Source organism: Ochotona curzoniae, unplaced genomic scaffold (genome assembly GCF_017591425.1).
Source record: "Ochotona curzoniae isolate NIBS_2020 unplaced genomic scaffold, NIBS_Ocur_1.0 contig_2754, whole genome shotgun sequence".
Lineage (NCBI taxonomy): Eukaryota > Metazoa > Chordata > Mammalia > Lagomorpha > Ochotonidae > Ochotona > Ochotona curzoniae.
In genome coordinates, this window is record NW_024465582.1 from 30,992,871 (window position 1) to 31,008,421 (window position 15,551).

Consider the following 15,551-nt stretch of genomic DNA (forward strand, 5'->3'; position numbering starts at 1 on the left):
TTGGCTGTTGAGCCATGGTGCCAGCCTTTCCCTTTTCTTTTAGAATCTCTTCCAGTCATTTTTAACCACTTACTAACTCCATTGTACAGTACTTTATTCCCTATTTACAGAATAAGGGCAGCAATTATAACCCCCTCGCAGGTAGAATAAATAGACTACAGGGTGATACTGGGTACCTAGTTGATGCTATGTAAGTACTGAGTGTGGTAATTTAGTCTAGTAATGATAGTCATTCCTTAAATTATCTCACATTAAGTCTCCAGGGATTATCCTTGGTATTGCTAGGACTGCGCTGCTCTCACAGCTTTCATTTCATTAAAGCTGTTTGAATTTAATTCGTTTACTTTAATTTTATGCTAGCAGCTAGGATAGGAGCAAGTAGTAGATGCAAGGAGTCTCACCTGAATCCTAGGGATGTTTGCACTGTTGTGAAAGTTACCTTCCCATTCTAGAGCTCTTTTGACATGAGAACATTGGAGTAGCAGATTTCTTAGGACCTTCAAGTTGAAATTTTTTTTTTTGGCACTTAATACCATTCCATTCTTTCCACAATACATGGTATTTGTGAGGGTAACTTTAATGTGTGTTCCTCTGGAAGTAAGAGAGGAATGTGGTGCCTTAAACACATGGCAGTGTATTTTCCTCACTCACAGTGAAGATGTGGAGTGGTTGTATCTGGGTTCTTTAAAGCAAGAAGAAATTCAAAGATGAGATGTTGGTAAAGTCAGCCAAGAAGTAAGATTTATGGTCTGCCAAGTCAAAGTGCACATCCAGGAAGCTGTGGGGCGTGCTGAAGAGAGAGAGAGGTATTCCAGAGCTCAAGGCCATTCCTTCAAGAAGATCCGAAATGAGAGAGGTGCTCTCTGGCTTGGGGCCTAATTGAATACCCAAGATGAGTGGAGTTTGCCGAAGGACTTGATTACCGCCGTTCCCATACCCCTTTAAAACAACTTTTTTTTTTTGTTTCGAGTGCATGATGGGAATACGAGTGCTGTCTGTGGTTATTTTATTACAGTGTTTTATGATGAGCTTAGAGACCACTACAGAGGTACAGCACATTGCCATGTTGAATGTTTTCAGATGACACTGATTCTAAGCCACAAGACAGGAGTTTCAGCTTTGTGCTGAACGGAAGAGGGGATTTGGACAGTACGTGGAAGAGGCACGATGGAGTATTTAGTCAGTGCAGATGTGCTGCGGGGCCAGCAGGGCTGCAGGGAGTTGCTGGCAACCTCTGTTGCCTGTTGCCAGCTACCTCCCTGCCCGCATCAACGATGGACTCTTGGTAGAACCTAACAGTCTTTGTCCCACTCGAACCCCACTTTTTCAAGTATTGAATATTTGTATTTGTGGCACAACCAATAAATGTGAAACTGTTTTCCTTCACAAGAATTGACTTGTGAATGAATAATGGTTATTCAGACTTCCACTTAATTTTTTTAAAATTAATTTGTTTGGAATGCGGAAGGAAAGAGACTGTCATGCGCTGGCTGGCTCCCCAGATGCCTGCATCAGCTGGGGCTGAACCAGGCCTGAATTAGAGCCCAGAGCTCCATCTGTAACGCCCTCATTAGGGACTCAAGTTCCCGAACAGCCGCCTGCTACCCCCATAGCGCATGCCAGTAAGGGACTGGGATTAGGAGTGAAACTGGGACTCAGACCCATGTGGCAAACACCTGTCCCAGTCGGCAACTTTTTTATATACATTGTCAGTCTGATCTGTCTTTAGTAAATCACTCTACACAGATCTGTTTTATATTCTGTGTGTAATCTTCAGAATCATACAGTAATTTTCATTGTGTTTTCAAAGTAAGTGAAGTACTCTCTAAAGGTTCAGTGTAAGCACATAGGTTTACAAATGAAATTTAGACTTCCTTGATTCAGTTTTGTGATCTTGAATCTTGAGAGCTATTTTACCATTATTGATTCAATTTTATATAGAATTATTCATTTTTTAAATAATAAGTTTTATTTGAAGTCATTTATCATGGCAGCTATTTTCTGTGGATTGATATTATTATGTCTACTAGCATTTCCATTGCATTGGTTTTAGGTATATGTTCAACATACATACAAAGGTTTGTATTGAAGCTGCCATTGTAACTTTCAGTAAATCTTATTGTGCTGGTTTTTCAATAATTATAAGAAAGAATATTTTCACTTGTCTCTTCAAGTGTAGATTGAAGTATAGATTATGTTTGTTTCTCAATGATTATATCATTTTGTGCTGTAAATGCTCTTAACATTGCTTTTCTGAGAAATATCTAGAGGCAACCTTGTAATTTCATAGGGAAAGAGGAATTGATTCCCGGGGTGTTATGAGTCATTACTTTAAAAGAACAATTTAGTAGGACAGGGTGTTTCATTTTAAAATGAAATTTTTACTTGGAGGAGAAAGAATAGTTGCTTTGTCCCAAAGCTTTGTTAGTGACAATGAATGCGCCTTCTGAGTGCCAGTGTTGTCCTAGTGTCCAGTGTTGTCCTTGCAGCACGCAGTCTATGTTTCAGTACCTGCTTTGCTGGAGGAGAGCAGATCATGAGTAACATGTCAAGCATGCCAGACGTTTCCCATGCCTTTCTGAAAATCCTCTGTATTCTGCTAAGGAAGGATGCTTTTTGCCCTGCCAAAAAGCAATTCAGGTTCAGGTCACTAGACTTTCCAACTGCTTAAAAATTTCTTGTTTTTATTTTTTATTTTTAGTGTCACTATTTTTTCTTCAGCTTTGAAATATGATAATCTTTGTAAAGTTTATAGATAGGAAAAAGCCAGTAATACTCTGAAGCTCATATGTTAATAAGAAAACTGGGTGCTTCCAAACTGCTTGTTCTAATATTTTTAATGGTATCTGATAAAACTATGGTAAATGGGTAAAATTTTTTCTTCTGCCTCTTAGGCATGTTTATAAGTTGTAAAGTTCAGTAACAGTTTGAAAAATAGTTGACTACAAATCATTGCCTCTCATTCAGTAAACAGTAGAATTCCATAAATTTTTATCCATGATTGTCATTTAGTATGTTGTCACTTATACCTCACATCTGTTTTCACTAATTAATAACCAATTTTTTTCTTTAATAACCAATTTTTTTATGGTGAAAAACTTGAGTTTAGAATTAGTCTGGTAGACTCAATTCAGTGATATTGTCGGCAGCCTGCACAGTGTCTCAATGAGTAGCCATTCAGACACATGACACCTTGGCTCCAGCAGACTTGATCAGTGATGGACCTTGCCTGGACCAGCACCTTAGAACTCACAGTGTCTGGTTCGGTGCTTCTGACTCGACATCCACAATGAGTTTTCTGTCTTTGCAGTCCTCGGTGGTCAGGGAGCTTGATAATGGTGCAGTACTCAAATTTGTTTTCTTGGGAATGCTCTTTCTGGAATGTTTGTGCTGACTCTGGGGTGTAGCTTCCTGGGCTGCTGGAACACGGATGTGTGTGGATCTTTTTTTTTTTTGTAGCCATGGACATACTTTAGCACTGCCTGTTTGGCCTTCAAAGCCTTGGCGTGGCTTAGGAGAGCAGGAGCCTCCTTACCCCATGGATACCATCTTGGGTCCAGACCAGCACTTCATAGAGGCAGTTCTGTGTCCACTCTTAGTCAGACACCAGGTCATCCTCCCCAGCTCAGCTGTGTGGGCTGTACAGCTGCTTTCTTGGCTTCTACACAGTATCAGAGCAGTGTCTTTAAAATGACTGTTTTTACATATCTGAACACATGTCATTTGTAAAGTATTAATCTTTATAATCAATATTTCCTTGGCTAATGTTTATTTTGAATCAGTAATACAAACACATACACTTTAAAATATGTATTACCATTAGTTTGTTATCATGCTCATTTCTTAAAAATTGGAAGAATTTACTTGCCTTTACTTATGTTGTGCTCAGATTCGACCTTCTTCTTCAGTCTGAGTCACTGTTCTACCAAAAATGAATTGTTGTCTTAATTGCTAGATGATTTTTAAGACATTTGAATATAAAGGGCTATTGGAGAGAACATAACTTTGACTATACAAAACATGGAATTATTTCAGAATTGTACATTAAAAAATATAATTATAAGTACAATTGTAAGTACAACCCTGAAATCAATGTTAAACCTTTAATATACTTAGAAACATGTTGTTGATTGTACAAAGTTGCAAGTGACATTAAGACAGTCATAAAGGACAGGAAATAATGAATTTAAATATTCCAGCTGAGATGCAGCAAAGACACAAATTCGTAGCCAGGCATCCTCCTGAGACAGCAGTTGTTCCTGTGAGAGAGCTGAAATGTTGATCAAAACATCATTGGTGGTCAGAGAGGTCAAGGTCCTTCACGGTAGGCTGTGCAGTAGTGATCAAAAGACCCGAAAAGAGCCTTCTCCTGGGAATTCCTTCAGAACTGTGCAGAGCAGTGAGCTCTAAAGTTGTAGTTTGGAGGTCAGATTTCAGATTAATTGCCTGCTGAAATTAGGGTTGTTCCAGAGTATTGCAAAACAGGCCCTGTTACCTTTTCTCCTTATGTATTTGAATTATTACTGAAAACATTAATCATGAAAAACTCAGTAACTTGGCACTGTTCATTGGGAAGTGTTGGCAATATGCTGTTGAGCCAGTATAAATAGAATCATCAAGTTTGTGGCTGGAGAATAGAGCCTCATTTGATAGAATGTATTGAACACTAATGCTTTTGCCTTTTTTCCTTTTTTTTTTTTTTTTTTTTTAAGACTTATTAACTTGAAAGGGGAGGAAATCAGAGATTGATCTTCATGCACAGGTTCACCCTCAAATGACTGTAACAGACTTGGGCCAGACTAAAGCAAGAAGCTAGCAGTTCCCTCCTGGTTTCCGCCACACATGCCCAGGGCCCCAAATAAGAAGCTGTTTGTGGGTTTTAGTACAGCTTCAGAGAAGAGTCTCCACAGTGATCTGCAAGGGTTTTATAATATTCCTTCCCTCAGCAGCTGCTTACCTGACCAGGAGTAGCCATGCACACAGAGTAAATGCATGGACAGATGCAGGAATCCAGCACTCTGTCAGGATCTGTTTATTTATTTGAAGTTCAGAGTTGCAGGGGAGGGAGGGAACTGGTCTTCCATCCACTGGTTCACTCGACAAATGGATGCAGCAGCCAAAACCTGGGTGGTCAGGAGCTAGGAACTTCTTCCAGGTCTTCCGCCTGGGTGGCAGGTACCCAAGAGCCTGGTCTGTGTGTTCTGCTGCTTTGCCATGCACATTTACAGGCAGCTGAATCAGAAGTGGGACAGTCAAGACTTGAAATGGCTCCCATATGGATGCTGGCCTTGTAGGTGGCAGCTTAACCTGTTAAGCCACGGTGCTGGTCCCAAGCTGTCTCCCTTTAAGTGAAGCAAAACAGAAACTTGTGAAAAGGTAAGATAGTGCCACACGTTTCACTAAACAGGTAATTTTTCTTTAAAAAAGGTTGCTAATTTGTAGTCCTTTGAAAAGCTTGTTCATGTCCATTACCTGTTTTTCTGTTGGATATTCTATTTTGTTTTTGGTTTTAAGTGAGAGCGCTGTGGCAGATATTTGTCCGCGAAGAGACACCATCATCATACCTCCTGCTCACAGCTGTTCTCGCAGAGTGTAAATTTGAGACCCTTGCCCGTTGACTACTTGGGCCTGTGTTCCCTCCCTCTTGGCTGGTGAAGCTTGCTGACACTGTATTACTTTCCAGTGGAGCTTGTGAGGACAAGCTCCCGCCCAGCTCTCTAGTAACAGTTTCTCATTGCCTTAACTGTGGTCTCAGGTGACCGCCAGCTTGAAGTGCTGGTCTCATGACTGGATGAATGACCTGTCGGATGATTTTAGCTCTCAGAGAAGTTGAGTCACCGCCGGCCTTTACATCTTCCCAAATAAAACTCTCCAGTTCATGGTACAGAAAGAGTGCATGTCATCCTCTCTGTACCAGTTTTTGATCTACAGAATCTGTGGACAGTGACGAGTGGTTACTATGTTATACCACCTGACCACCGGGTTAAACAGGAGTAGTTGTTTGTCAGCAGTCAGTAATTGAAACAGGTTATCAATGAAAGAATCAGCCCCTGATCAGGCATCCATGTTACCTCCAAGTTGTTAACAGCCATATGTAAACACACCATGCTTAGAAACCTACATAAATTTTACTGTTGACCTGACACAGGCGTGCATTCAAGGAAAGATTAAAAGGAGTGAAAGGAACTCGGCAGACCCCAGCCCTGTCTGTTTACCAAAAACATCACTTCTAGTATCACAGGTATTGAATGCGCTGGGATCCCATATGAGCACTGGTTCTAATCCTGGCGGCACACTTCCCATCCACCTCCCTGCCTGTGGCCTGGAAACGCGTTTAAGGACAACCTGAAGCTTTGGGACCCTGCACCCATGTGGGAGATCTGGAAGAGGCTCCTGATTCCTGGCTTCAGATCAGCTCAGTTCAATGGCTGCTTGGGGAGTGAACCATTGGACGGAAGATCTTCCTTTCTCTCCTCCTCTCTGTATATCTGTCTTTCTAATAAAAATAAATATAAATCTTTCAAAAAATAATCCGGAGGTGAATGAAAGAAAATACCATACCAAAAAAAGTTGGCGAAATGGAACTGGAAGTAACAGCGGTGAATACTTAGTGACAAAGAAGGTTTATTGTTTCTCTCAGATGATGGAACTATCTTAAAAACATTAGACAACTCCGAATGTAATACAGTGGGTTGGAAGAGCAGGCGCGGTATCTCTTGGTCCTATGTGTATACGGTTCTGAAGACTGGAGCTTCAAGGTCAGGGTGTTTGGTGGTTTGCTCCTGAGGCCTCTCCTGAACTTGCTAATGGCTACCTTCTTGTTACAGCCTCATAGGCCGTTTCTGTTCTTCTTAATATTTATTCATTTATTTTATGTGGAAGGTAACAGGGGAAGGAGATCTTACACTCACTTTTCTACTTTCCAAATACCTGCGATGGCAAGGGTTGGGCCAAGCCAAAGCCAGGGGCCCAGAGCTTAGAGCGTCCTGCATGGGTAGCAAGGATCCCAGTACTTGAGCTGTTGCCTGCTACCTCCCAGGGTATACGTTAACCAAGGATTAAACTTGGAAGCCGATGATTCAAGACTCAAACCCAGACACTCGGTGGGAATGTAAACCAGTGTGTCAGCCCTCCACCCTCCTCTTTCTTCTTCTTGAGACACGAGTTCTACTGGATTAGGGCTAAGGACTGTGCTGTCAGTTACCTCCTTTAAAGCTGTTATCTCCAAATATAATTACAGCAGGGAATTTGGACTTGAAGAAACAAATTTTGAGGGGAGAGTGACCCACAGTTCAGTCCATGATGCTATCCTTATGTAAAGATGATGTATGTGTTGAGTGGCTAAGTAATTTTTAATATTAGAATAACTTAAATGTTAGCTCTTAGAAGAGTTTAACAAGTTTAAAAGGAATACACTAGAAGTTTAAGAAGATTTGTAGTGCATCCCAAGTGGTAAATTTGTGTAATTTATTTTCATGAAAAGCTGGAAATATAAGAGGTTTTCAAAGTGCCTGACATGCTGAAACCAGCTCAAGAGGAAGTGAAAAATCTCAATAGAGTATTAAAATGATCAAAATTGAATTAGTAATAAAAAGAACTTGCCACAAAGAAAAACTCATATATACAGTACTTCACTGATGCATTTTAACCTAATGTTTAGTGAATATCAGTAGTTTGCAATTTTTCCAGAAAATAAGGGAAGCTGAAAACGTTTTTCATTCTGTGATGCTGATATCACTGTATGCCACAAAGATTATGCAAAAAAGGGAAAGTAAAGAACAAGAGGCCTCCTAAACATAGATGTGCAAATCCTCACAGAGTACTGGCAAACAGTCCTGCAGCACATAAAAAAATTGGACAACTTGACCAAGGGGGTTGACCCCAAGATTGTAGGATTGTTTTAATAACTGCACAGCATGCTGGAGTAGATAGAAACCTCCTCATGCAGGTATCTCGCAGGCTACTGTATATGTACACACACACACACACACATACACATATATATATATATTTAATTTTCGTTTTTGATGTTTACATAATTGATCAAGGTGGGAAGGATCGAGGGTTAGGGGAAAGTGGGTGAGACTGTTGCCTCCAAATTTCTTTTTCTTCTTCCTATATGTATCTGGGGAAGAGGGGAGAAAGAGGAGAAGCCACACACAGCCTCCCAGCTGCCTCTGCACCCAGGGATGGAGAATGGCCACCTGACACCAATCCAGGGTCCCCAATGTGGAGCAGCAGACGGCAGGCCCCAATACACACCGTCTGCTGCCCTTTTGCCACTGAGGAGGGCGTCCCGAGTCACCCAACCCAGGCCCCACCAGGCCCCCTCTCCCATGGCTCATGGACCTGGCACCCACCATGCAGGCCTAAGGACTTGGGTCACCCGACCCAGGCCCCACCAGGGCCCCTCTCCCGTGACTCACGGACCTGGCACTCACCATGCAGGCCTGAGGACTTGGGTCACCTGACCCAGGTCCCATAGACCCCACCCCACCCCCCCAGGTCTCATAGCCCTGCACCTACCATACTGGTGTCCCTAAGGATCAGCCAGGCTGCTTGGGCCCCACTGGGCCCCTGCCTCCAAGACTCAATGGACCTGTCACCCACTGTACAGACAGACCTAAGGATCCAGACCTGCCCCACCCCCAGTTCTCACTCACCTGGTACCCACCATGCAAGCAGGCCTAAGAACCCAGGCCAGGTGACCCAGGACTCCCTGGATCCCCTGCCTCTTGGGTTCACGGATCTGGCAATACCCCGCCTCACAATATGCCTTTAGAAATTAAAAAAAAAAAATAGAATAGGCTAAGTGACTATGCTGGCACACTGGTACGGTTAACGCAGATTTGGAATTAACTGGGCTCAGGATGCCCGCCGCCTATTAGCTGCTTTTCTCCCAGCAGAGTACCACTTGTCTGGGTACGTGCAACCTAGGCCATACCCACAGCTGGGGGTACTGTGTATGTTAAAAAAAAAAGAAAGCATAGTTATGAAAGACTTAGTACTTTCAAAGACTGGGAAAAAGGAAGGTATATCTCTATTCTTGCCTCTTTATTGTAGTTCTAGAGGCTCTAGCCTGTGCAGTCAGCAGGAATGCTAAGAAGGCCTTCAGACTAGAAAAGAAGAGCTATTACTAGCTTCATTTACTGATGGCATGAGAAACATCTTCAGAAAGTTCATGGACAGTGTGTGTTATGAAAAGACAGCATGGATTTCAAAAGATTGTTGTCTTTTACTTTTCAATTCTATTTTCCACACTTTTTTCCAAATAGTCTTGTGTTTAGGAATTCACTAAGAAAAATCTTTCAGAATTAATAAACTACTTTTATAGCAAAGTTGCAGGCTTTGTGGAAAGTGTCTGGAAAAAAGAAAAAAGAACCTATCCAAAGAGACATTTATTTGCTAACAGATGTGTTTCTTGAAGAGCTGTTTTGCGGTGTGCAAGGTGAGGATTCGTACGTCTTCCCTGCACGGCCGTCTTTCCTGAGATGACATTTAGCTCACTGCTCACTGCATTTCTTATGTTATGTAGTACTGATGCCGTGTCCACCCCATCTCGGGGCGCAGTGTCTGTAGCAGTTAAAGTCCCGAGATGTTCACAGGTGCGCAGTTAAAGTGGCACTGAAGGTCCATCGTTACTCATCTCAGCAGTTGTGAATAACCCTTGTAAGCTCCCTGCTTTTCACCAATAGGAGAGCAGCAGCTTTAGGTTATAGTTCATCCATGAAGTACACATCCTCCGTAGCGATCTGCTGCTTAGAACAACGTTGAGCATTGTTGCATCTTGCTTAAAAGGACAAATATTTTTAAAGCTCACCCTTCACTTCCTGGGCATTTTGTGGGCCTGTGGACACGGGCAGTGTGCAGGGTTCTTCCTGGTGTTGATGGCCATGTTGTTGCCTTTGGGGGAAATGAGAACTGAAGCTGTCTTTGCCTTGGACTTGTCTGTGTAGGGACTGTCTGTCTCTGCCTCTGTGGCATTTTCCATTTGTGTTTTTTTGTTTGTTTGTTTGTTTTTTTTTGCAGATGTGTTATTTATTTCAAAGGAAGGCAGAAAAATCTTGCATCCTCAAATGGCTGCCACAGCCAGGGCTGGCCCAAGCTAAAGCCCCATCCGGGTGTCAGAGTTGGTAGGGACCCAAGTACTTGGCAGGATCGCTCAGACAATGCAAGGGATTGCAGTTCATCTGCTTCATCTACCTGAAACAAAGTTTAGTCTCAGTAAGAGAAAAAGATTTCCACATGAGCATAATGGACACAGTGAAAACTCCAGCATAGTAAAGCCTTGCAGGTGTTCAGTTTTGTTGACAATGAAATAAATGTGGCTTTCAGCAGTATTGGCTTTCAGCAGTATTGGTTAGTGTTTTCAATTCTTAAATGATAAAACATTGGAACAATAAGACCAGTGGTAACAACAGCATTAGAATATGACAGCATTTATACTTTCTCAATTACTGCAAACCTTAGGGAAAGCAAATTGGCATATACCAGGAGTGATAGCATTGTCTGTGCCTGCTTATTTAGTAATTCTTCCGCCACGCACACATGCATATCCTAGGAATGTCTGCATTCTGTGGGCAAGACTGTATGCTTGGTGCCACGGAAAGCTCTTAGTGAGACACTGTTCAGCAAAATCACAAAGTTATGTTTATCCTGCTTTCACTTTAACAAGCCTGTGATGGAAAACAGCATGGCTACACATTTAGAAGTCTTACATTTTTTTTTGTGATTGTATAAATGCAAAGAGCAGTACTAATTGGGTATTTATATGTATGTATGCGTGCAGGCAGTGGGCATGGGATAGCTTACAGGGCTAAAATATTTTGTTGTTAATTGTATCTTGAAGGGAGTGGAAATAGAGTATTTTAAATTATATTTCTCTCATTTTCCATATGTCTCAATGGGGGAGGAGACGATTTTTTAAAATTGCATTTCATTTGGTTTTGAATGTGTCCATTTTTGTTTCCCAACTAGGTGGGATATGGATGGTTTAAGATGCGTAACTGTTGGGGGCAGGCAGCAGGTGGGTCCCCAGGCCTGAGGGTGCCCCGAGCTGCATGCAGCGCCCCATCTCCCTGTAGGGCCCTGGGCCAGAGGCTCTGCTTCCTAGGCCTCCGAGGAAAGGCATCCTCTGCTCCTGAGAAACAGTTCACGGTGCCCGTTCAGAGGCCCTGACCTCACACCGATTGAGTGCCCTTGCTTTGGCCAGATGGCTGGACTGACTGTTTGAGAACCCCTTACAAGAAGGGAGGCAGGCAGTTTTGTTGTGGGGAAGAGATGTCGACAAACCTTGCCAAGTGTTGTGTGGAAAGAGCTCATCCTGCGTGTCTGACACACTTCCCTCTCTCTGTCCCCCAGCTGGCCCTGAAGGACCCTGTGCACACAGTGTCACTGCAGCAGTTCACCTACGAGAAGCTCAAGGCCCAGCAGGAGTTACTGGGAGAACAAGGCTTCCAGTCGCTCATGGAGACGGTGGACACGGAGATTGTCACCCAACTACAGGAGTTCCTGCAGGGATTCTAGGAGCACACCACACACGGCTGCCTCCCACTTCTTGCCCAATGCTGATTGACCTAGCCTGCTGGCTCGATGTGAGAACCTGCTGAAATGAAATAATAAGGAGACGAAGACCACAGGGTCTTTTTTTTATTACAAAATATAAAGAATAAATATAAATCGTGCATAACTAAAATCACACACCTATTCCTCAGAAGAGTTTAATTTTATATTTATGAAGGGGGCGTATGTTTGCTAGAGGTAAACTTTAGTTTCCAGTTGCGAGAAGAAGCTGCCTGATGACCTTGTGTTCACACACTCTGTAACACGGGAGGAGGTGGAGGTCAGTGTCTGAAATGTCAGCCTGCAACCGACACTAGTTCCATCTGGCTGCCTTGTTCTGCTTTTAAGCTTAAGGAAACTACAAGTTTGCAAAAATGACAAGCTGTGTTGGCGATGCAGTTAGAGAAATGTGTGCACCAGGCAAAGCTGTGTGGATAGTGACAAGCACACATTCCTGAGGTTATCCTGCAGACAGTGGTTTTCACCCATCATAGAGAACATGTTTTTATCAGATGAATTTTTTTATTTTCGTTCTAGTCGCTCGGTACAGGAATTATTTTCAACAAATAGAGTCAGTAATGAGCATGGTAAGGCCCACAGGAGTGAGCGTGTGGTCCTGCAGGACCCAGCAGGACACGCATGGCCCTGTAAACCCAGAGGACCGCAACTCCCCGTCCTCCCTTCGCCATGCGGGTTCCGCCTTTGCCATCACCTCAGGTTCCTCAGTGCACCTCGGAGGACCCTGCGCCACTCCCAGGGTGCCAGCACTGGCCCAACTGGTCTTCCTGACTGCTCGCCGTACCCAAACAGGGAAAAGGGCAACATCAAGCCTTACTTTGTTCTACTTGCCATCTATTGTAAGGAACATTTAAAGCATTTTTTTTTTTTTTTAGGAAATACTCAAAAGCAAGGTGGAAAAGTGTCTTTTATCTTTCGATAGAAAGTTGGGTACAGTATGTGACTGTGGGAAACCCACTGCCCCTTTGTAAGCTGTGGAACCCCAAATGTAGGAGTGTTTGATGTTTTCAGCAAAAAGAAAAAGAAAATATGGTCCAAATTAAATTTTCCAAAGATATCTCACCTTTGATTGGTCTGATTGTTTTTATTGCACACACACAAATTCATAAAGATTTCTCTGTGAAAAACGAAGGGAAATTTGGTTCTGTGCCATTTGGTGGCAGAACTACAAGGTAGCAAATCCTGGTTACCCTCGTAGTGTCCCTTATTTAATACTAATGTAATGTACCTTCACTATTACTCAGGCCTTAAGACTGAGTCTAAGAACAGTTTCTGTTGACTGTGTTAGAAACATCTTTCCTATTCATGTTATCAGAAATTCTGTTTCCAGATTTTCAGGGATTATAAAATCCCTTTCCCATTCCTGACAGATTTCACTATAGTGCCATAGCAAATATCACTGACGTAGCTAGCTTGCACATAAATGAGCAAGTAAATAACTTATGTCATAGAGAATTGATTCAGTTTGTATAAACTCACAGGTTAAAATGGGACTTGTAAACAGCTCAGAAAAGTAAGTCATATATCTTACATTTGTAGATGCTCAATTAAGACTAATTAATTCTCAGATTTTTTTTTTTTCATTATGACAGCTTTACAGCAAACACACTAAATTTCGGGCTGACAATTGAACCAGGCTTTTTATTGAATTATGGCTCCTGACCCAGCATGTTGATTCTTCTATTCTTTGAGTATTTCCCTTTTATTTGTTACAGAGCCTTATTTTAGCCCTATGACAGACACCCACGTAATCAGTGGTACGTTTGATTTATTTTAAGTTAGTCCTTCTTCCCTGTCGCACTTCTTAGTCAAATGAGAGAAGCCACACCATTACATGCTAAAATACCCATTTGTACAGTTTCTCATGGGGAAAAAATACACTTTAGGTCTTTTTTTTTTTTTTTTTTATTGGAAAGGCAGATATACAGAGAGGAGAGACAGAGAGGAAGATCTTCCGTCCGATGATTCACTCCCGAAATGAGCGCAACGGGCCGATACTATGCCGATCCGAAGCCAGGAGCCTCTTCGGGGTCTCCCACGCGGGTGCAGGGTCCCAAAGCTTTGGGCCGTCCTCGACTGCTTTCCCAGGCCACAGGCAGGGAGCTGGAAGGGAAGCGGGGCTGCTGGGATTAGAACCGGCGCCCATATGGGATCCCGGACGTGCAAGGCGAGGACCTTTAACCACTTGCGCCACTGCGCCGGGCCCCACTTTAGGTCTTTATTGTACCCAGTTCTTTCTCCAACCAGTAGTTGTGGAGTTACCCAGGTCGAGCCTCCCACCCCTGTGTCAGTGTTCTGAGAACGAAGTAGGGCACCGACCCTCAGGAAGGCTTGCAATCCAGCAGCAATACAAGGTGTGCCAGTGCAAGTGCTCTCACAGCAGTGGCAGGCCTGCGGGGGAAGGAGCTCCCGTACCACAACTATGTGATTCCTTTAGCATTTGGAAGCTGCTGTTGGGCAATGATGGTGAGATGCCCCAGAAGGAAGTGGCACCGCAGTGGACTGGGCGACTGCCCACGCAGGAGGCTATGTAATGTACAGCCTGTCGGTGAGTGCTTGGCAATGGGACATCTCTGCAGCCTCACAACTCCTTCCTGTTTCCGTGGATGAAAGCTGAAGCCTTGTTAGTAGGAGGCTACAAGCCTTGCGGCTCCCTAGTGAGAGGAAATGTAAAGCTAGTGAAAACAAAGTGTACGTTAGGAACATCTAGTTTTCTTTGCCCTCAAAAAAAAAAAAAAAAGTCTAGAAGCATTAAAGGAATAGTATAATGAATCCCTACATATTCTTCATCTAAACTTACCAAACTTGATATTTGCTACTTTTAATTTAAATAGGTGTGTTACAGATATGCACACGTGTATAGTAGATGTCTGTTTCTACTGAACCATTTGAGAGTACACTACAGACACCATGGGTGTTGGAACTCGTCTCCACCACACAGCCACAGACCCGTTAGACACCAAACAAAACAAACAGGAATGCAGTAACCCATATTCCAGTTCGCCACCCACCTCCAAGATGCCCACTTGCTGTTTGACCCAGGATGCATTGCATGTGTATACATTGTATTTAGCTGCTTAGTTTTTAAAGCTGGTATACTCCCTTGCCATTGCCATTGGCTTTTTTGGAGAATCTATGCAGTTGCCTTGTGGAATGTCCTTATGGGGCCTCTTGCCTAGAACAGAGTACATCCTGAAATGGGGCTGGCACGTTAGTGGGACCCTGTTGCTGCTTGGGGGCTTGCTGTGTGGCAGAGCTCCCCAACTGCCAGATATTGAAAGTCAGCCCTCAACTTGAGAGTTTGTGGAGAGAATATACATGAAATCCCTTCCTGTGGAATTGTCTGATTATGTCCTCATACTCCAAATAGATGTTTTGGCCATGGGACTGTACTGCTGAGACGTCACAGCAGGGAGCACACACTCAGGTGGTTTAAGGATGCCACTGTGCCTGAGTAGAGAGCACTGAGCCTCCGAATCACGTGGGTAAGTCTCAACAGGAATGTGACAGTCCTGAAGACATCCAAGAACTTCATCCAAGGCAAAACTCTGACCCCACCAACTTGCCTGTCCATTTGCAGAAGTTCTGCAATTTGATGTTAACTTGGGAATTCAGCAGTGAACCAGGGCCAGTCCGTGGAATTGCAGTCTGCTGCAACTCCTTTATTGGCAAGGCCAGGGGTCATCGGCCAAGATATCTGTGTTCCTCTCCCTTTCTTTGTGAAGGACCATCTAGGCTGGATTTCACACCCCTGAGGATGGAGACCAACTGTCCTTATTGGACTGGAAACTGCTGCACAAATACATAGCTGCTGGTACCTAGCCATCATTTTAGTGAGAGCTTGAAAAGCCAGGACAGGCTGCACTACAGCATGTTCCTGCATTGTATTCAGCACGATGGGAGGTAGGAAGGCCCCTTGACAACAGGATGGTCTGCCTTTGGGACCTTGGTGGACCTGTGGCTTCTGCTCA

General features: G+C 43.3%; 1 protein-coding gene across 1 annotated transcript in view; it reads left to right on the plus strand.

The window, feature by feature from the left end:
* The window catches only part of IPO11 (importin 11), a 140,431-nt gene extending 127,787 nt beyond the window's left edge, over positions 1 to 12,644 (plus strand). Inside the window, exon 30 of the mRNA XM_040977596.1 lies at positions 11,362 to 12,644. Coding sequence (XP_040833530.1) covers positions 11,362 to 11,526 — 165 coding nt within the window. The 3' untranslated portion in view covers positions 11,527 to 12,644. The remainder of the gene's footprint in view (positions 1 to 11,361) is intronic.
* The last annotated feature ends 2,907 nt before the right edge of the window (positions 12,645 to 15,551 follow it).